The sequence below is a fragment of the Uloborus diversus genome, chromosome 7, assembly GCF_026930045.1.
Source record: "Uloborus diversus isolate 005 chromosome 7, Udiv.v.3.1, whole genome shotgun sequence".
Classification (NCBI taxonomy): domain Eukaryota; kingdom Metazoa; phylum Arthropoda; class Arachnida; order Araneae; family Uloboridae; genus Uloborus; species Uloborus diversus.
The window spans coordinates 99924872-99942919 of NC_072737.1; the positions used below are offsets into that span (position 1 = coordinate 99924872).

The 18048-nt window shown below is 32.7% G+C and overlaps 1 protein-coding gene across 1 annotated transcript in view; it reads left to right on the forward strand.

Annotated features, from left to right (window-relative positions):
• Positions 1-18048, forward strand: part of LOC129226005 (mitogen-activated protein kinase kinase kinase 11-like) — a 44205-nt gene that overhangs the window by 22006 nt on the left and 4151 nt on the right. The window contains exons 5-8 of the mRNA XM_054860580.1: positions 780-1026; positions 3523-3651; positions 5638-5829; positions 15607-15867. Coding sequence (XP_054716555.1) covers positions 780-1026; positions 3523-3651; positions 5638-5829; positions 15607-15867 — 829 coding nt within the window. The remainder of the gene's footprint in view (positions 1-779; positions 1027-3522; positions 3652-5637; positions 5830-15606; positions 15868-18048) is intronic.

The window sequence follows — 18048 nt, forward strand, 5'->3', positions numbered from 1 at the left end:
ATTTCAAGGAACGCACCTCTTTTGAGCAGATGTCATGTTGACAGATGTTTGTTTTGGGGTCAAAAAAAGGTCAGTTTAGACAACTTGCGCCAGTTTTTATTTAAAAAACATATGTTTACTTTTTCTTTTATTTTTAAACTTTGTTTTGAAACCAGTTTTTGAAAACATTAAACTGGCTGTAACTACGTAAAATCTTTTAAAATTAATGTCATCTTGTCTTTTTTCAAATTGTATACTGAGTTTCTTTGAATAACACTAGTTCAACATTTGCTTCATATTATATCAATGTTTTGCCTGGTTTACTTGCTGACTCGCAACGCATTCCGAAACGTTTGAGGCTCCTTTTAGGGCATGCTGCTGACAAAGAAGCAGCTTAATTGTGATTATCTGAACATTCTGCATCTGACTCTAAAATATTTTTTGATTAATTTTTCCAGTCAAATTTTATTACTTTTAAATGATTTTAGTTATTTTTCCTTCCAATAATATTACTGATCTAATGAAACATTTCGAATGGTCGTGAGCATTTTTTGCAGAGAGATCACTTTCAACTATTTTAAATGAACAAAGTTGCTCAAATGAACGAGTTAAATAAACGGATCACAAGAATGAACAATGCTCTGTTGGACGGCTGATTAAAAAGAACGACATTGCCCACCTCGAATTTGGACATTCTTGAGGTGCATTTGGATTCATAAATAAAAAATTATAATTAATTTTAAAATGATGGTAAAAAAAATACTGCCATAAAGTTTTTAAAAAAATGTATTTTTTCCCAGGAGCTTCGTTGTCGAGAGGAGGAGTTGACTAAAGCCTTGCTACAGCAGAAGGTCCATGAGGAGCTACTGAAAAAGCGAGAGTTGGAACTGAAGGAAAGGGAGATTGATCTGCTGGAGCGAGAGTTAAACATTATGATTCTCCAACAGCAACAAGACCGTCCCACGCCAAAGAAGCGGAAAGGTAAATTCAAGAAGAGCAGACTCAAGCTGCTCAAATATGGAGGTCAACAAATCAGTATGCCCTCAGGTGTGTATACATCTTACTTTTCATTTATTACTAAGAAGAATCTTTCTCTTAAAATACACCACCAGCTCAGTTATTCCATCCGAGGACTGCAGTTTCATGCTTTTTAGCACTCAGCAGCCCAGAATAGGAACCATTTATTGAAACTCGATTTTAACACCATTTTAACAGCTAGAATATTTATGATACTATAGCTTATTTCCTGTGTCAAATGGAGGTGACAGCGTAGATGAAATGCATAGCTTACAGTGAGCCTAAACCTGCTCCGTTTGCGTTTTCGACAGTTGAGACAGTTGAAAGTTATTCATTTTCACTGCATTTAGTAAATAATTGATTTAAAAAGAATAATGGTGAGGTTTTTGATAGATTTTGGGGAGATTTGTATACTAATTTTTCTGTTATTAAAACAAGTCAATATGGCTAAAATATTAAGATACAGCTTTTTTTTTTTTTTTTGTAAAGAAAAGAAGCATTCTTTATCAAGGCTCTCACGACCAGTCACATCATTATTGCAAAATAATTATTGAAATTTTTAGCTTAAATGTATGTAGCAATAAGTTAGAGCACCTAAGCCAGGGTTAAGGCAGAACTATGTACCAGACAGTCTGGTTATCACATCCTGAGACTGCAGTTTGGTTCTTATTAGAACTCCTCGGTCAGGAATAGTGAATAACTGAGCTGGGGGCAGATGTCTTCTCATTGAAGCTGAGAGTGCCAACAAACTGGTATATAAAGTGAATTTATCTCACTAGTGAGTGTCCTCAGCATGGTGCGGTTTGACTCGTAAATTGAAGGCGAAAGTTGGGTATTTAGAAGTAAGTTACCACCCCTAAGTAAGGGTTATTATTGGTAGAATCCATCTCAATTCAACAAAGGGTGTAACATGATGGTCTCGGATTTTTTTGCATTTAACATATGTTGAAATTCATAAAAAATTAAGAAATGCATTTTTTTTTGCCCCAAAAAATTCCTGGGCTGAGATACAGGCCGCCAAAGATGGCGGTCCTGTCATGATTTCTCACTTGAGATTTTCGTAAGTCCATTATCTCAGGAACAGTAGAACATATATTGTTGCAGTTTGTTTTATTTAAAAGGATATTTTTTCTTGTTAAAAAACATATGCAATATTTTGAAATGTGTGCTATAGTTTTTTTTCCAGTCTTTTGAGAGAAAAAATGTTAAATAATTTTTTTTATTTTTCCCAAAAATGCCAGTTTCAAAAATTTTCATTTTTACAGTTTGTTAGTACTACTGTGAACTACGTTCCCTGAAAAGGAGAGCTTCCACTTTTTCGTTTAACAGATTTTAGAGGCATTTGAAAAAATGAGGCTTTTTAAGAAACTCTTTACGTAATGGCAGACCTGAAAATTAGTAAAAAATTTCGCAACAAGTAGCCAGAGAACACTTTTAATTAAGTTATATAGCGAGATTTTCATTTTGAGTCTCCACTTTATCCAGAAGTTTTATTTTTTTATGAAAACAAGAACGCAGCCTCCAGCCGATTCGCTGGTTTCCCCACGCAACCTTTCAGCGTAGCACTGAAAGAATCATTAAGCGCAACGCCATTTTGTTTCCACTAAATTCAATATCCTGGATAACATGGCAACTCGAAATGAAAGTTTCGCTATATGACTGAGTCAAAAGTGTTCTCTGGCCACTTGTTGCGAATTTTATTTTTCTTTTTTTGAATTTTCAGGTGTGCCATTACGTAAAGAGTTCCTTAAAAACCCTCATTTTTTCAAATGCCTCTAAAATCTGTGAAGCGAAAAAGTGGAAGCGCTCCTTTTCAAGGAACGTAGTTCTCAGTAGTACTAATAAACTTAAAAAAAAAAAAAAAAATGAAAATTTTTGAAATTGGCATTTTTGAGAAAAATCAAAATCAATATTTTAAGCTCTTTTTTTTTTTTTCAAAATACTGTAGAAAGAAAACTAAAGCACATATTTCAAAATGGTGCATATGTTTTTAAACAAGAAAAAATATCATTTTAAATAAAACAAACCGCAACAATATATGTTCTACCATTTCTGAGATAATGGACTTTAAAAATTTTGACGAAAATCCCAAGTGGGAAATCATGAGAGGACCACCAACTTTGGTGGCCTGTTTCTCGGCCCAAGAATTTTTTTGGGCAAAAAAAAACGTATTTCTTAATTTTTTATGGATTTTAACATATGTTGAATTCAAAAAAATTCAAATTTTCCCGTAGTATTTTCACTCAGACTGAAAAAAAAAATTATTTTTTTATTTATTTTTCAACTTTATTCAGAAACCAAAAAACATCCCTTTGCCCCCCCCCCCCCTCCCCAAAAAATGCTATTTATTTATTTTAATACTTTTCAACTAAAAATGAAGTTTAAATTTCTTCAAATGAAACCTGATAAAACTGATTCACATACTGATAAAATATGAAAGCATTGACATCTGTTACGTAGCTAAATGATTTTGATAGTTTTTATTATTACTTTTTGGGTTAATCTTCATCTGATTTACTTTTTTAGATTTTCGGCACAACATCACAGTTCAGCAAAGTCCAACTGTGAGGGGAAACCTAAAGAGTTTACACAATCCATCTAGTCCTGACAGCCCACCCTCCTCTCCTAATCTACCTCGTCTTAGAGCTTATGCCTGTAAGTATGCCAAAAGTTTATTACATAACTAAATTTATTTTGTTTAAGGATATATTGCATTTATGATTTATTTGGACCATTTTTACTTTCTTCTATATCTAATATATAGAAGAAAGTATTGGATTCCTGCAAATTTTCGAATTTCGAATTTTGACGGATTCGAACGTTTTGAGGTGTGCTGAGTCCATTTCGACTATTTTTGGAAAATGTCTGTCTGTCTGTGTGTCACGTCTGTGTGTGACCAGTTTTTTGTGGCCGCTCTACAGCAAAAACTACCGCATGAAATCGCACGAAACTTGGTACACATATGTGCCCCTATGTGAACTTGTGCCCATTGGTTTTTGGAGCGAATTCCTCCAAGGGGGGTGGAGCAATGGGACGTTTTTTGAGTTACGCGTGATTGCTATTCCTCAGGAAGTAACTGGCGGAATCAAACAAAATTTGGTCCATATGTTGCCAGTAACAGGAACAGGTGCTGATTCAATTATGGTGTCAATAACTCAAACGGGGGTTGAGCTATAGAACGTTTTTTGTCGTCAAATGTGACTGCTGTATCTCAAGAAATAATGAACGGAATGAAAGAAAAATTTATTGGCAAGTAGCCCTTAGTGGGTATAAAAGCTGATTTTATTTTGGTGTCAACAGCTAACAAGGGGGTAGCGCAATCGCCCGTTCTTTTTTTTCATTGTGAGTGCCCTATCTCAAAAAGTAATGCTACGTTCTGGTTGAAATTTGGAATATATGTGAATCCATATGTAAGCAGACTTTGGTTAAATTTTGGCGCCAATCGCGCCAAGAGGTGCTGATTTATTTTTATTATCATTATTTTTTAGCGAATAAAAATAGCTTTATTAGTGCAACAATAAGAAAGATAAATCGTAATAGATTATCGTCTGCTTATTTCTCGTGATTTTAAATGTATAGGAATGATTGGAAATATTATCTCGATTTAAAATTTTTAACTGTTGCCATCTTATGTTTGTTAACAAATAAAATATTTGTAATTAATTCAAGCAAGGCTTTTAAAATAACTTTCAATTTTCGCTCTTTGCTTTGCTTTTGCAATAATGCAGACATTGGGATGGTCGTCAAGTTTTTTCATGTGTAATTTTGTTTTTGTTGGGAATATTGCTTCCTCGTCAAGCATTTGGAGGGATCAGAAAAAAAAAGAAAAATATAGAAGAAAGTTTTGTGATGGCCACAACATACTAGTTATTCTAATGTTGTTATAAGGTCACTTTTGAAAAGCAACAACTGGCTCAATAAGGAATTCTGTATATTTTGTTATCACTTATATGATCATTTCATGGTCTCCATGCCCACTTATAAGGTCATTTTTGCATTTTATTTTGTTCAGTTAACAATATTTTTATTTTAAAAAGCAATTAACTGCCCAAAATTTTTTTAAGTGTTTGAACTTCATTATAAATTACTATAAAGAGGAAACGTTTATCATCATAATCCGACAATGCAAGATTTGTTCAGCCAGGTAGTGTAAATTCCTTTCAATTTTTCTGGAATATTTAGTTTTAGAAATTATACATTAAACTATACTGGGGGAAGATGGATATTGTTTAGAAGAGGATTCTATTTTGTTGGTTAAAATCAGTATTGCCCACAGGAGTATTAACAAATGTCTAGTATTTTTGAGGTTCCCCCTCCCCACCCCCTTTTTTTTCTCTCAATAAATATTATTTGATTGATTCAATATTATTAGTATGATTGAATAATTCCTTAATTATAATTACTTAAGCACAAGATGATACACTTTTGGATAGATTGATTATTATATATGTACACATGCTGAGAAATATTTAAAGTAACCTGATTTTTTATTACATTGATTTTCCTTTGAAGCCAATAAAGGCAAAAAGTATAGTAAAAAAAAAAAGAAAATACATTTTCATTTTATTACTTTTTTGATAGCTGGTTATTCAAAGCTATGTTTATGTACTCTTTTTACATAATCCTGAGTTTTCTTTTTAGTGCAAACTGATGGTTTAAAAGGCAAAACCTGGGGACCTAGTACTGTGCACCAGAAAGAGCGATGCCATTCTCGGCAGATGCTGCTGATTGATGGCAACAAGCGCTGGTCAAAAAGCGCACCCAATCTGGAGAAGTCTCAGATCCCATTATCCATAGGCGGAGTATTCAATGCTGCAGCTTTGACTGACAATGGTAAGCAAGCCACTTTACATCCCATGCTAGTATAGCTTCAGAAAAACAGTAACTAACCCTATTCTGTCTAATTATTATGCCTATGTCTCTTTCTGGTTAACATTTTTTGATCAGGGGTAAAAAATATTCTGCTTATTCACAGTATTTTGCTGTTTGCATTCTCCCTTTTATTCTCCCCTTTTCGTTTGAAATAATTTTTATACCTGCCATTATTCTAAAAATAGAACTTTCTGAAACAAGAGGCATTAACTTTCTTTTGTAAACAGTTATTTCCTATCCCCCCCTTCCTCCATGATTTCTAACCTTTTTTTTTAATGTGTGTAACACTAAACTTCTCCCATAGCCCCATTAATATTGAAGGAAGATTTTTAATGAACAAATTTGAAACAAAAATCATGAAAAAAAAAGAAAGAAAGAAAGAAAGAAAAATGATTGCTTTATTTTGTTGGCCTTTTACATTTTGCTTTGTTTTATGTCTTTTAGTCCCACCATTAATTTGCTTTTTGAATTTTTCTGCACATACTGTTTACAGCTTCTGTGTGTTGAAATCCAGTCGTTTGCATAAGAAAGGAATCTGAAATTTTAATGTTTCTCTACAGAAAATAAAATTTAGAGCTGGTTATGATTTTTGGAGCATTTGTATAGTTTTAGTGCATTTAAAAAATAACAATGATACAAATTTGTGCCACAGTGCGCCTAATTTAAATTCTTGATTCACCTAGTTACCAAAAATGAAATCCTATTTTCTACTCAAGCTATACCAAAACAAGATTTTTCCAGCAGTGAAATTTTCTCTTTCCATTATATTTGCACATACTATAGTATCTCACATTAAATTTGCTAAACACCTTATGAAGAAATGATAATAAAAATAGTGGATAACAGAAAACAATGACTTTTTTTCACCCCTTAATGACAATGATGTCTCTGGTTCGAAAATAGCTGGAAGTTTGATGCAAATTTTGTCTCCTTCAAGAATGTAGAGATTTAAAACTGAAATTCAAACTTTTGTGAGCAAATTATTTTAAAATGATTTTTGTTTTGCTTGAATTTCCTACTTTTCGGCAATCTCATGTCTGTCCTTGGAAATGTTTTCGAGAGGATTAAAAACTTTTTCTAACTGTATTAAAAAACTTGTACTTTTCAATTCATGCTTCACATATTCATGCTGAGTAATTAGCAAAACTGCACAACTAGCAAATGTTTTTAGTAATAAGTAAAAAGTTATTGTTATCCGGTCCCTTTCCGAAGCTGAACAAGAGTAAAACGCAACAAAAACAATTACCGATTCAACCCTCTAGTTGAGTAGATTGCTGCTAGGCTAGATTTTTACCGGATATAGCTTAGTTTTCTATTTTATTAAACTGAAATTATGTGTTTCATTTTTCTCCCTCCCTTAGTAGAGATGTTGACCACTCATCAGGGTTCGCATGCTCCGGGAAAACCTCGAATTGTCAGGGAAAATGACATAGTTAAAAATGTCAGGGAAATTTGCAATTTCGTTTTTTATCGATGTTTCCTGAAAAAAAAATTGTAAAACTTTTGAGGCAAAATGACGCTGGTAATTAAAAAAAAAAAGGTGACCCAAAAAAAAAAAAAACTTCCGCGGACATTTTTACCCCTCAGTAGTTCCTAAGAAAAAAAATTAGGGTGAACAGGAATCATGCACAAACTCAACAGGGAAGACAATTTACTGCTTTAGAAGCACAAGCTTGTGGATGGTAAGGATGATCGGGAAAATCGTTTATTTATGGAAAAGTCTTTTCTCAGCTACGTGTGAAACGTAGTCGCCATTTTCGGTCATTCACAATATGGAAGTCGACGAGATTTTTTATTACCCAAGTTTCCAAAAACAAAGCAGAATTAAATGTTTTCTTTAACTGTAAACTAATGAAATTAACACAAAATGTGCTGCAAATTGTTTTGTTTTTTTAAATGTGTATTTTTCCTAAGAAATGAAAAATTTTGTTTTCAAAACTTAATTTTATCCTCATTGCTTTCAACTTCAAATGTGCTAAAAACTTTTCAACTGAATTGTAATTTCACAAAGGTTTTGTAAACAATTTCTTAATTTTTGTCTTGGCCGATTTTAAAAAAAATCATCGACTTTGAAACTGTTTAACTACTAAACCCAAGAGAAACCAAAGCCATTTTATATTTTTCTTAGTACTATACTGTGGTGAGTAGTTAATCATAGACTTATTTCCGAGTGTCACTCACGGCTTTAGCAGATATCCGGGCCTAAACAAGGCAAAAAGGAGTTTAAAAAATAGCATTTTCAATTGACCTTTGCCCGCAAAGCCATGAGTGAGTCACCAAAATATTTATACTAGAATGTACCTAGTATCAAGTACTATCCTTATTTAAAAGAATTCTCTTTTTTCACTCATTTCTTTTGAAGCAAAGCAATCATATATTTAGCTCTTTTTTGTCACAACCATAAACTTAAACCTTCACTCGAAGTCAAATTAGAGAGGAAAGAAGCTTTTTTTTTTTTTAAATCATAGTAACACATCCTGAAATTTTTTCGAAAATTGAAGACATCAACTATCAAAAGTGTCCAGCTTTAAAAAAAAATCACTTTTAAGAAAGTGTAAAAAATATCTATGGCGAATCTCAAATGGTTTAGGCTTTACAGCCTGGTAAAAGATTTGAGATTTCATGATTAAATGTGGCAGCTGCAAGTTGTTCTTTTGAATCCGAAATTGTATTAGAAAGGTTTAAAAACAAATTTGGGTTACAATGCAAGGAAAAAGATAACCAATCGTTTATAAACAAATATATTTATTTACTAGAGGACCCGACAGAGACATTGTTCTGTTCAAACTTTGTAAATTTAGAAGTTAAAAAATTTAATTTACTATCAAGTGTTTAAACCGTTTTGTTGAAAAAATATAAGTAAAAAGAAAATGTTTTAAGCTGCTTGGTGTCAGACTGCGTATATTTATTACAACTTGATTTATCTAATGCCCACTGAGCAGTTGTTTTATTAAAACTATTTTTTCTCCCGTACTTGATGGTTTGTTCCTTCAGCCATAATCAAAGGATAAAAAGCGCCCTCAGATATTAAGTGTAAAAAACTAACTGCCCATCTAGAGCAAACGGGAAGTCCTGCTGCAACATCTCCCATATGAAAAAGAATAAAACAATCAAAAGGATATTGGTTAAAAAAATGATAAAGGTAAAAACAGTTCTCTGAATAAGCGAAAATAACTCGCCCCCCCCCCTCCCGGTGTAAAATAAACACATTCTTAAAACTAAAATGACTAAACACTCTTTAAAAACAAAAAAACAAAAATTCTTTGCAATTTGAAATATTTTGCCAAATAAACAAAAGATACAATAAATTACATTAACAGTAGCTTTAAAATGTAAACAAATGATCACGCAACTCTATTGTTTATAGCCAAAGTCGCCAAGCCACTACGTTACTGTAATCCAGCCGATCAGTGAGCGAAGCCAACTCCGACCCATTAGCGGTCCGATCTTTCGAACGAAAACTTTTTAAACTTCATATATTACCTAATTTGTTCTTTCCACCAAAGATAAAGATCTTCCTCTGCACTGATTTTTTGTGTACAGAACTACCCTTATCTGGACGAAAATGAAATTTGTTTCGTCTTTAAATTCCATCATCTTTTCCTTTACTAATGCACTGATTAGTTTGACAATCTTTGAAGTATTCTTGACATTGCTGCCAAAACTCAGATGGATTTCAGCTGAGAAACAAATGTTGCTGGGTACGGTACTTTCTGATCATTTGGTTAAGAAAGCCTAAAGCACCGATCCGGTCACATTGTTCAACTACGACGACAGAACACACGTTTTGCATGAACCTTCCAGTACTTTACTTTAAAATATATCATGGGACCTAAAATCGTTGCTTTTACAGGGTTCGTACGCCCTTGAAAAACCTTGAAAAGTGCTTGAAAAAAAAAAGTTCATTTTCAAGTGCTTGAAAACCTTGAAAAAGTTTTAAAACCTTGAAAAAGTTTCTTAGTGCTTAAATTCTCTCAAAAATCAACGAATTGTGCTTAGAAGTTTTAAAAAAGTATTTCACCAATGCAATTTTCTGAACATGTGTTCAGTATGCAACATCGCGAAAAATTGCTTCCGTGTTTGGGATTTCAATCCTTTTGCATCTTGTAAATATTTTGATGTTTTTTACAACCGAAAGATATTTTGACATATGGTACCTTAGATTAGTTTACTTTTTGTTTAATTTCATTAATTAACAAAGAAATTAATTTAGAAACCATGACAACATTGAACTTAATCGGGTTTCGCGGAAAATTGCTCTTGTGTTTGAAATTTCAATCTTTTTGCATCCTGCAAATATTTAAATATTTTGGCTAATCAAATGTTAGTTTCGCATATGCTACCTTAGATTAGTATATTTTTTGTTTAATTTTAATAAAAAACAAATAAATTTATTTCATGGGAAACATGCCAGCTTGAACGAACTCAGACTTTGCGAAAAATTGCTTCTCGTGTTTGAAATTTCAATCTTTTTGCATCTTGCAAATATTTAAATATATTATCTAATCGGATGTTATTTTCATATTTGCTACCGTAGATTAGCATATTTTATGTTTAATTTCAGTAAAATATAAGTTTATTTTATGGGAAACATGACAACATTAAACTTAATTCGCGAAAATTTGCTTCCCTTGTTTGAGATTTCATTCCTTTTGTATTTGTAAATATTTTTATATTTTTGGCAATTAGTAGTTATTTTGACTGCTACATCAGATTAGCTTATTTTATTTTTTATTTTAATAACTAAAGAGTTAAAGAATTTATTACCTTGGTCTTGTTTAATTATTTGCTTATTTATTTTTGCAATTTTGAATGATTATCTTTACCTAATTTTTGGTCATAACAGATTTTTAAAAAAAAATTTAAAATTTCAGCAGTTGAGCACCTAACAAATTAACTTAAAGTTTGTATTTTAAATATAAAGTTGATTTATATAATTTTATTTATAAGTACATTATTTTTTATGTCTGCTAAAATAAATAAGGTGTATAACAGGGGTGGTTGTGTTATGATTATTCACTTGAAATCGTGTAGTGTTCGTTTTTATACTTTTACACCTCCCTATATCTCCAATTTTCCCCTTTTCCTCAAAAGTTCAAAATTACTACTTTATTAAAGTTGTGGGTACTTGGAGCTTACTGAAAGAGGCTTTAATCAGCAAAGGGGTAGATAGCTTAAGGAGGGTCATTCATCTTCATTTGGATCTAATAAATTGACCAGTACCAGCCTAGCTAGGCCCAGTGCCTGTTGCTGGTTATCAACAGGCACTGGGCATGGTATTTCTATGCAGAATATTTTGACTTAATAAACTATTTTATGAATTGTATGCATAGCAAAAGTTATTGTTGTACATATGTATATTCAAGTAATAGGGGGCTTAGTTTTAAAAATTATTCTCCCCCCCCTCGCCCCATTTTGCTCTTTGAAACTTTCAGGTAATTTTTTATGAACTCACAAATCACAATTACACCTGAATATTATTGCCTTTCTAAATTTAAATTCTAATTTCAACAATAACCCATTTTTTCTAAAAATAAAACTACTTTTGTCATAATATATGTCAACTTCTTGTGAATCTTTTCAATTTCGAAATATGGCTCTATAAATCTGAACTTGCACATTCATTGTCTATTGCAAATTAATCAATGAAAGCTGAATAGGCTCAAGTTTGCATTCAGAGTAATTTATCACTGCTTAAGCTGCTTTTGTATATTTTGAGGTGTAGAGACTGGACTGTGGACGTTCATAAACTTTTCTTGCTTCCTAATTTTTAAATTTACTCGAGGACAGTTGAAATGCCTTATTGGCTGAACAGCTAATAAATACATACGAATAATTGATTTGCATACTTATAAATGATTTGCAAACCTGATATTTTCAGAACTTAATAGTGCAAACTGAAATAACTTTCTGGGTAGTGTTTTTGTCCTAACTGCCCTTATAGTGTAATAAACCACTGTATAGATATTGGAAATAAATGTTGAAACCGGGGGGGGGGGGGGGGGGGGGGGGGACTTCAAAAACTGCTCTCTGGCAATGCCATTGAGCTTAGGTATTTAAGTTTCTTCCCATAAAAGTTAAAAGCACTTATGAAAGGTTTTTTTTTAAGTATTAATTTGCTGATTCTAGAAAATATGCAAACCTCTGACTGCTGCAACCTTTGCAAACCTCAAAATTAAACCTCTTGGTATCTGCTTCTCTTTATGACCAAACTTTTCAAACATTTTCAGAAAAACTTTCAACGCAGTAGATCTTTCATCAAAACGTCTCTCGTTGTAGAAAAAGCAATTTTGTTTTCCTATACTTTTTTGTATTATTGCCTTATTTCTATGTGTTTGTAGTAAATGAAATCTGCATACAATATTTTTAGTACAAATTTATGATATTGCCTTGAAAACAAAATTTTTTACCTTGAAAAGTACTTGAAATGTGCTTGAATTTTTTTCTGCCTTAAGGGTATGAACCCTGTTTTAAGAAATGAAAAGGCTTCACTCACTCTTTCTACGTTTAATCTGTTCTCAATTGACATATCACAGTAGGAAATTTCATTACAGAAAGCAGAGCTGGCTTTCTTATTGTCCTTTGGCAACATGTTAAATATTTATTTCAATTCTCGCTCAACAGTAGGTTTAAATAAATATTAATCATTTGGGTGATATAACCATCCAATGTTTAAATTAATTAATTAATTAACAAAAACGTTTCCAATTCGATCCATCGCGCTTTAAAACCATGCTCGGTCCAGCTGTTTAAAAGCCTTATGGTGACAAACGTCTGCACAGAAGATTTTTATATATTAAGATTTTCAATTCTTACTATGAAAAGTATGTTCTACCACATAGGGAAATTTTAGATTTTTCTCTCTGTTGTAAATATTTACTTTAAAAACATACCTAATTTTAAAATGTATGCTCTCACTCATTTAACACTATAAACTCCAATGTTTTTAATGAAAAAAATATATTTTTCTCTAAAAAAAATATGAAAATTTGACACTATTGTATGATGCAGCCAAGATTGACACCCCCCAACCCTTTGTTCAAGGACTCAGGGGTTGGAAATTGAATCGCTGATTTTGAAAAGGGTGTAAGTCACCAGTAACTGATTTTGAGAAAACTTGATAAAACCGTTTATCTCAAGTTACAAATTAGTTATTATAAATCTATAGCAGTCGTTCCAAAGGCATTGCTTTTACATATGTTCAGTGAAGTTTTGGTTAATTTCCGATTTAAATTGGATCAAATACCGAATTTACAAATTAAATGACTTACGCCCTTTTCAAAATCAATCGGTTTTTGGCAGTAAAAAAACATTTTATTTGCTCTTATTTAAAAGATATTTTTTAATTGTATAAATGTTACAAATTGGTTGGCGTTGTTAGAAGCCGTATTTTTCCAAGAGGATCATTTTGTAGAATCCATGGTGTTATTTGGGAATGTGAAAGAGGAGCTTTCTAATGTTAGTCAACTTCTTTTCATTGATGGGCACCTGATCAGTGAGTGTATGCTGGCGTAGTTGGTAGATCGGGGATGTTCTTGACTTTCAGGAGTTTGTAACTGTTGTAGCTGAGACCATCAATCCGGTCAAAAGCAATAAGGATCCTAGGTGTTGAAGAATCAAACACGTACATCTTGTTGGAACTGACCCGAAGAATAAATCGTGATAATCTCTCTTCTGGCCCGGGCGGGTCTTTTTCAAAGAGAAGCAGGATTTCTTATAAAACTCTGGCCACCATTGACTGAAATCTTTGACTTCTTTGGGGCGTAGCACTTTGACAGTGAAGGGATCCTTTCTGGTAGCCAGAATCAATACATGATATTCGTCAGGGACTTAGATGTTTTCTCTGCTGGAATAGTGGTATGTTTTTGTGGGAAGTGATTTAATATACTCCACCATTCAGTGGATTTCAATGGCGAAAATCTTAAAAATTTGGTCGAGGAGCTTGAGCGCGTAGTTCTGTTGGAGTGTCTCCTCCTCTTAACAATCCCTGTAAACGCCTTAGCTTCTTTTCGGAGACGCTGTGAAGACTGAGAAAAACCTTTTGACAAACAGATACTTTTTGGGAGCCCTGCATGACGTGATAGCTGAAAGTGGACTGCCTCACTCGTGGTTCTCTTTTCTGGGACAATGTTTTACGACTTCATGGTGATCAACGAGGGATTGAAAATAGACGTCTTGTATTGTCTTTCATTACATAGAGTACAGATTAGCAAGGACACCGTCACATTTCTCTTTAAAAAATGAATCAAAGCATGTTTCTGACTCCTTTATGTTTTTTTTTTTTTTCATTTACTTTGTCCATCATTAATGTTTAAAAAAAATACCTAAACCAAAACATCGTAGATAATGACGACGTAATATTGGTAAAATAATGATGCAATATCGCGAAATAGTGACAGAAGATTACCCACTACAGTTCATAAAAAACTGTAATACAATAGAAACAAAAAATATCACCTTGCACAACCAGCGACATCTATTAGAATTTGCCAATGAGTTTGTAAAGTGCGTAAGTTCAATGACTAACGCCCTTTTCAAAATCATCACAAATTTCCCCTCCATTTTTCTCAATCACTTTTCATACAAACTTATGTCGTTTTTAATTTCATTTAGTAGGTTTACATTCACAGTACCGTTTCCCATTATTATCTCGATTTGTCAAAAATGGTGACTTGCGCCCTTTTCAAAATCAGCGATTCAATTGTTGCCTCTTTTTCAAAATTTATATTCATTTAGGAATAAATACTCTTGCAAGAAATGGTACAATGCAGCAAATTGTACAAAATTATTGCTTATACTTAATTAAATACATATTACCTTTTAAAACTGGTAAATTAGCTTTTTTGTTGTTGAATTTTTGAATATCATGGCTTCCAGGTTCTATTATGATGCAGTTTTGGATCTCTTTCACGAAATATTTTGAATATCATCCCTTTTATGAAATTTTTTGGATTTCCTCCTTTTGCTGTCTGGCCACTCTCATCCCTGAACAAAAGAAAACAAGCTGTATTCATTTCTGCACGTGTAACTCCTTTATCCACATTAGCTCAACAGTGTTCCCCTTGCTAATGTGCAGAAGTTGCAAGTGCAAGTGAAGGTGAATTAATTTTTCTCTCACAGTCACTTGTTTCTTTCTTTCTCTCTCCCCCCCCCCCACCCCCCCCATTCTTCCAAAATAAATTTCGAGTCATCTTTGAAAAAACAAGTTAAAGGAAGTTTACTTCAAGATATTGAGAAAAATTACCATGGAATTAAAGACAAAGGGATCAGGACTTGGTAAAAACTTCGAGTTATTATGATATTCAAGTTTATCAGACTTCAAGTTGTCACGAATTGACTGTATATAACAAACTATGGGAGAGTGACATTAATAGTCAACCTCAACAATAAAAGTATTTCGAATTGCAGTTGTACTGCAGAAAGGAAAAAAGCAAGGGGGATTTCAAGCAAGTTGCTGTAGATTTAGATGAAGTGAGCAGTTTCAAAATGACGTTTCAATTATCAGCATTGGCAACATCGTTAGATAGATGCAGTGTTTTGAATCGAAAAAGTGCAATAGTAGCAAGTTTTACACTTAGAACCAGATTTACATATATCATGCCCATGAGCCTGAAGTTTAGTTTAGAATGGCATTTTATAGGTATGAGTTTGAATCTGTCTCTAGTGGATTACTTAACTTTAAATTTGCAATACATGTTTCTTTTTTTTTCTTTATTTTCCTCCCTTTGCAATTTACAGGTTTAGATGATGACTTCACATCGATGTCGAAATCATACGGTCATCATAATGGTAATGGAGAGATATCCACCAACAGCAAGCGATCTTCTCTTCCACGCAGGTTTGTAGGGTCCTTCTTAGGGAATATGAGTGCCATTCTTGCCTCAGTGGCTGCAGGATTTGACATCAGGAGTGCAAAATACTCCTCCCTGCGGCACAGGCCGCCAACTGGAAATCCAAATGATGCCGAAGACGAAGAAATGTGGTGGCCAAAAGACATGGGTAATTAAATGTTTGTTGTTGTTATTACTAATCATCTAATGTTTGACTAAATTAGATAAGATCCGTAGAAATGTTGTGAAATGTACCAGAATAGAATCAGACTAAAGATTTTGCCTAGACAGCCCCACACAATCAATATGTTCACTGTTCACTCCAGGGTACCCCATACCTATCACTGTTTGTGGTTTAACCAGTTGGATGGGACACTGAAGACAGCCCTGATTTTTTGAACCAGACCAAGAGCCAAGCAATCCTTGGTCCAGCACTCCCACAGGTATTGTTTTATTCGGAGGACTTTGACCAGAAGCATATTTAACGTCCTCCAGTCACCATTAATCACAACAAAGGATTTTCGAATGACTAGGATGAAACCCGGGACCCTCCGGTCACAAGTACGATGCCTTACCGATCAGGCCACCTCTGTCCAAGATTATGCTCAGCAAGCCTGATTATCAAGGCACTTGGTGCAAATGGCAGAATTCTTTTTCCCTTTGCAAAACACGAGGCACTTGATTTGTCCATTTGCAAGACAAGAATGGACAGTTTGGGAGTCTTGGGACTTGGGACATGCCTCATCTTCCTAAAAACCAATAATTAGAAATAGTCGACCACATTATTTTATTTTGTGACTTTTTATTTGAAAACAAGATAAGTAAGACAAGTAGAAGAAAAAGTTAAAAAATGTTGAAATATCTTTGAATTGACGGAAATGTTCCCCAATAATTGTAACATAGACACAAATATATTCCTCAAAAATTTAAACGGTCCCTTCTTTCAGTATAAAAACTTTGTTTCTGAATATGCAATCCTATAGCATACATATGTGTTTATTCCTCTCAAAAGGACAATTCCATTTTTATAGGTTTATCATTTGTTGTACAAAACACCCTGTACAAACTACAAACTCCTTTTTGTCTTACATAATAGTAGTTTTAAAACTGTATACTATTATGCATTTAAAAAGTAAGAATAATGTTTGGACCCCTTACGGTATGATTTATGACCTGAGAACCAGTTTCAGCAAGTGCTTGTTTTGAAAACAAAATTTTTGGTTTAAATGATAGTATTTTTTTCCCATATTTTTTATCCCTTTTTAGCATTAAGTCAGCAATAACTACTTTCAATTGCACATTGGCAGAGTTGTGAGAGATGAGTTGACTCTCACGTAACTCTTTTTTTGCTTTAGCAAAATTTCTATTGTCATTTCTAGAAAAGTGCCGAAATATGCATGTAATCCAAGAAAAATAGTTTTTTTTTTTTTTTTTTCCATGGCAGCAAGGAGTGAAAGAAACTGCACATGCCTGTGCTGTCCTTCATTCAAGTGTTTTTCAGGGCTTCCCTCAAAAGGTTGAAAAGTTTCATTTCTGTGCATCTTGATTATTACAAAAATTAAATAAATAAATAAAAATAAATAAATAAAAATAAAAATATTGTACTAATTAAATAAAATATGCTTAGAAACTGTAATCAAGTCTCACTCTTTAAAGCAAACAGTAATTAAATTTTTTTTTTTTTTGCAAATAATTTTGTATGTAGTGTTTTATTGAAACTAAAGTGGATTACTTTTTGAAATGGTTTTGCATGTTATCAATAGTAAAATAGACCAAATCCAAAATATTTTACTTTTGATGATAATGTTAAGTTTTTGATCAAATGAATTTTTGATCTTTCAATTTTTTTCTCTTTAAGTTCTGGATATCGAGATTTAACTGTTCTTTCAACAGATTAAAAGCTCTACTTTGTACCTGTCAGTTAAGATTTGGCTAAATCACTGATTTTTTTATTGTCTTATTTGAAATGCTTTAAGCATAAATAAAACCGAAATGGTCTCTGTGCTTTCCATCATATTCACATAAATAAAATGAGTTTTACTGTACTTTTATCAAAAGATAATTTTTAGGAAAAAAATGAGATGCCACAATGTTTAAATTTAAGGACTTTTTGGAAATTAAAATCTCAAAGTTTTTTGAAAACTTTGGTGCACAATCAGCTTGACTACTTTTCAAAAGTATTTATTCTTTCTTAATGATGCAGCACATTGGAACATAAGAACTTTTTATGCTATTCAATACCTAAAACTTACAAACTTACCATTTTTAAAATACCCTTCATAACTGATTTTTTTTTTTTGTTTGAAAGTACTATTTTTTTCTGTCTTTTCAATTTAGTGTACTAATGTAA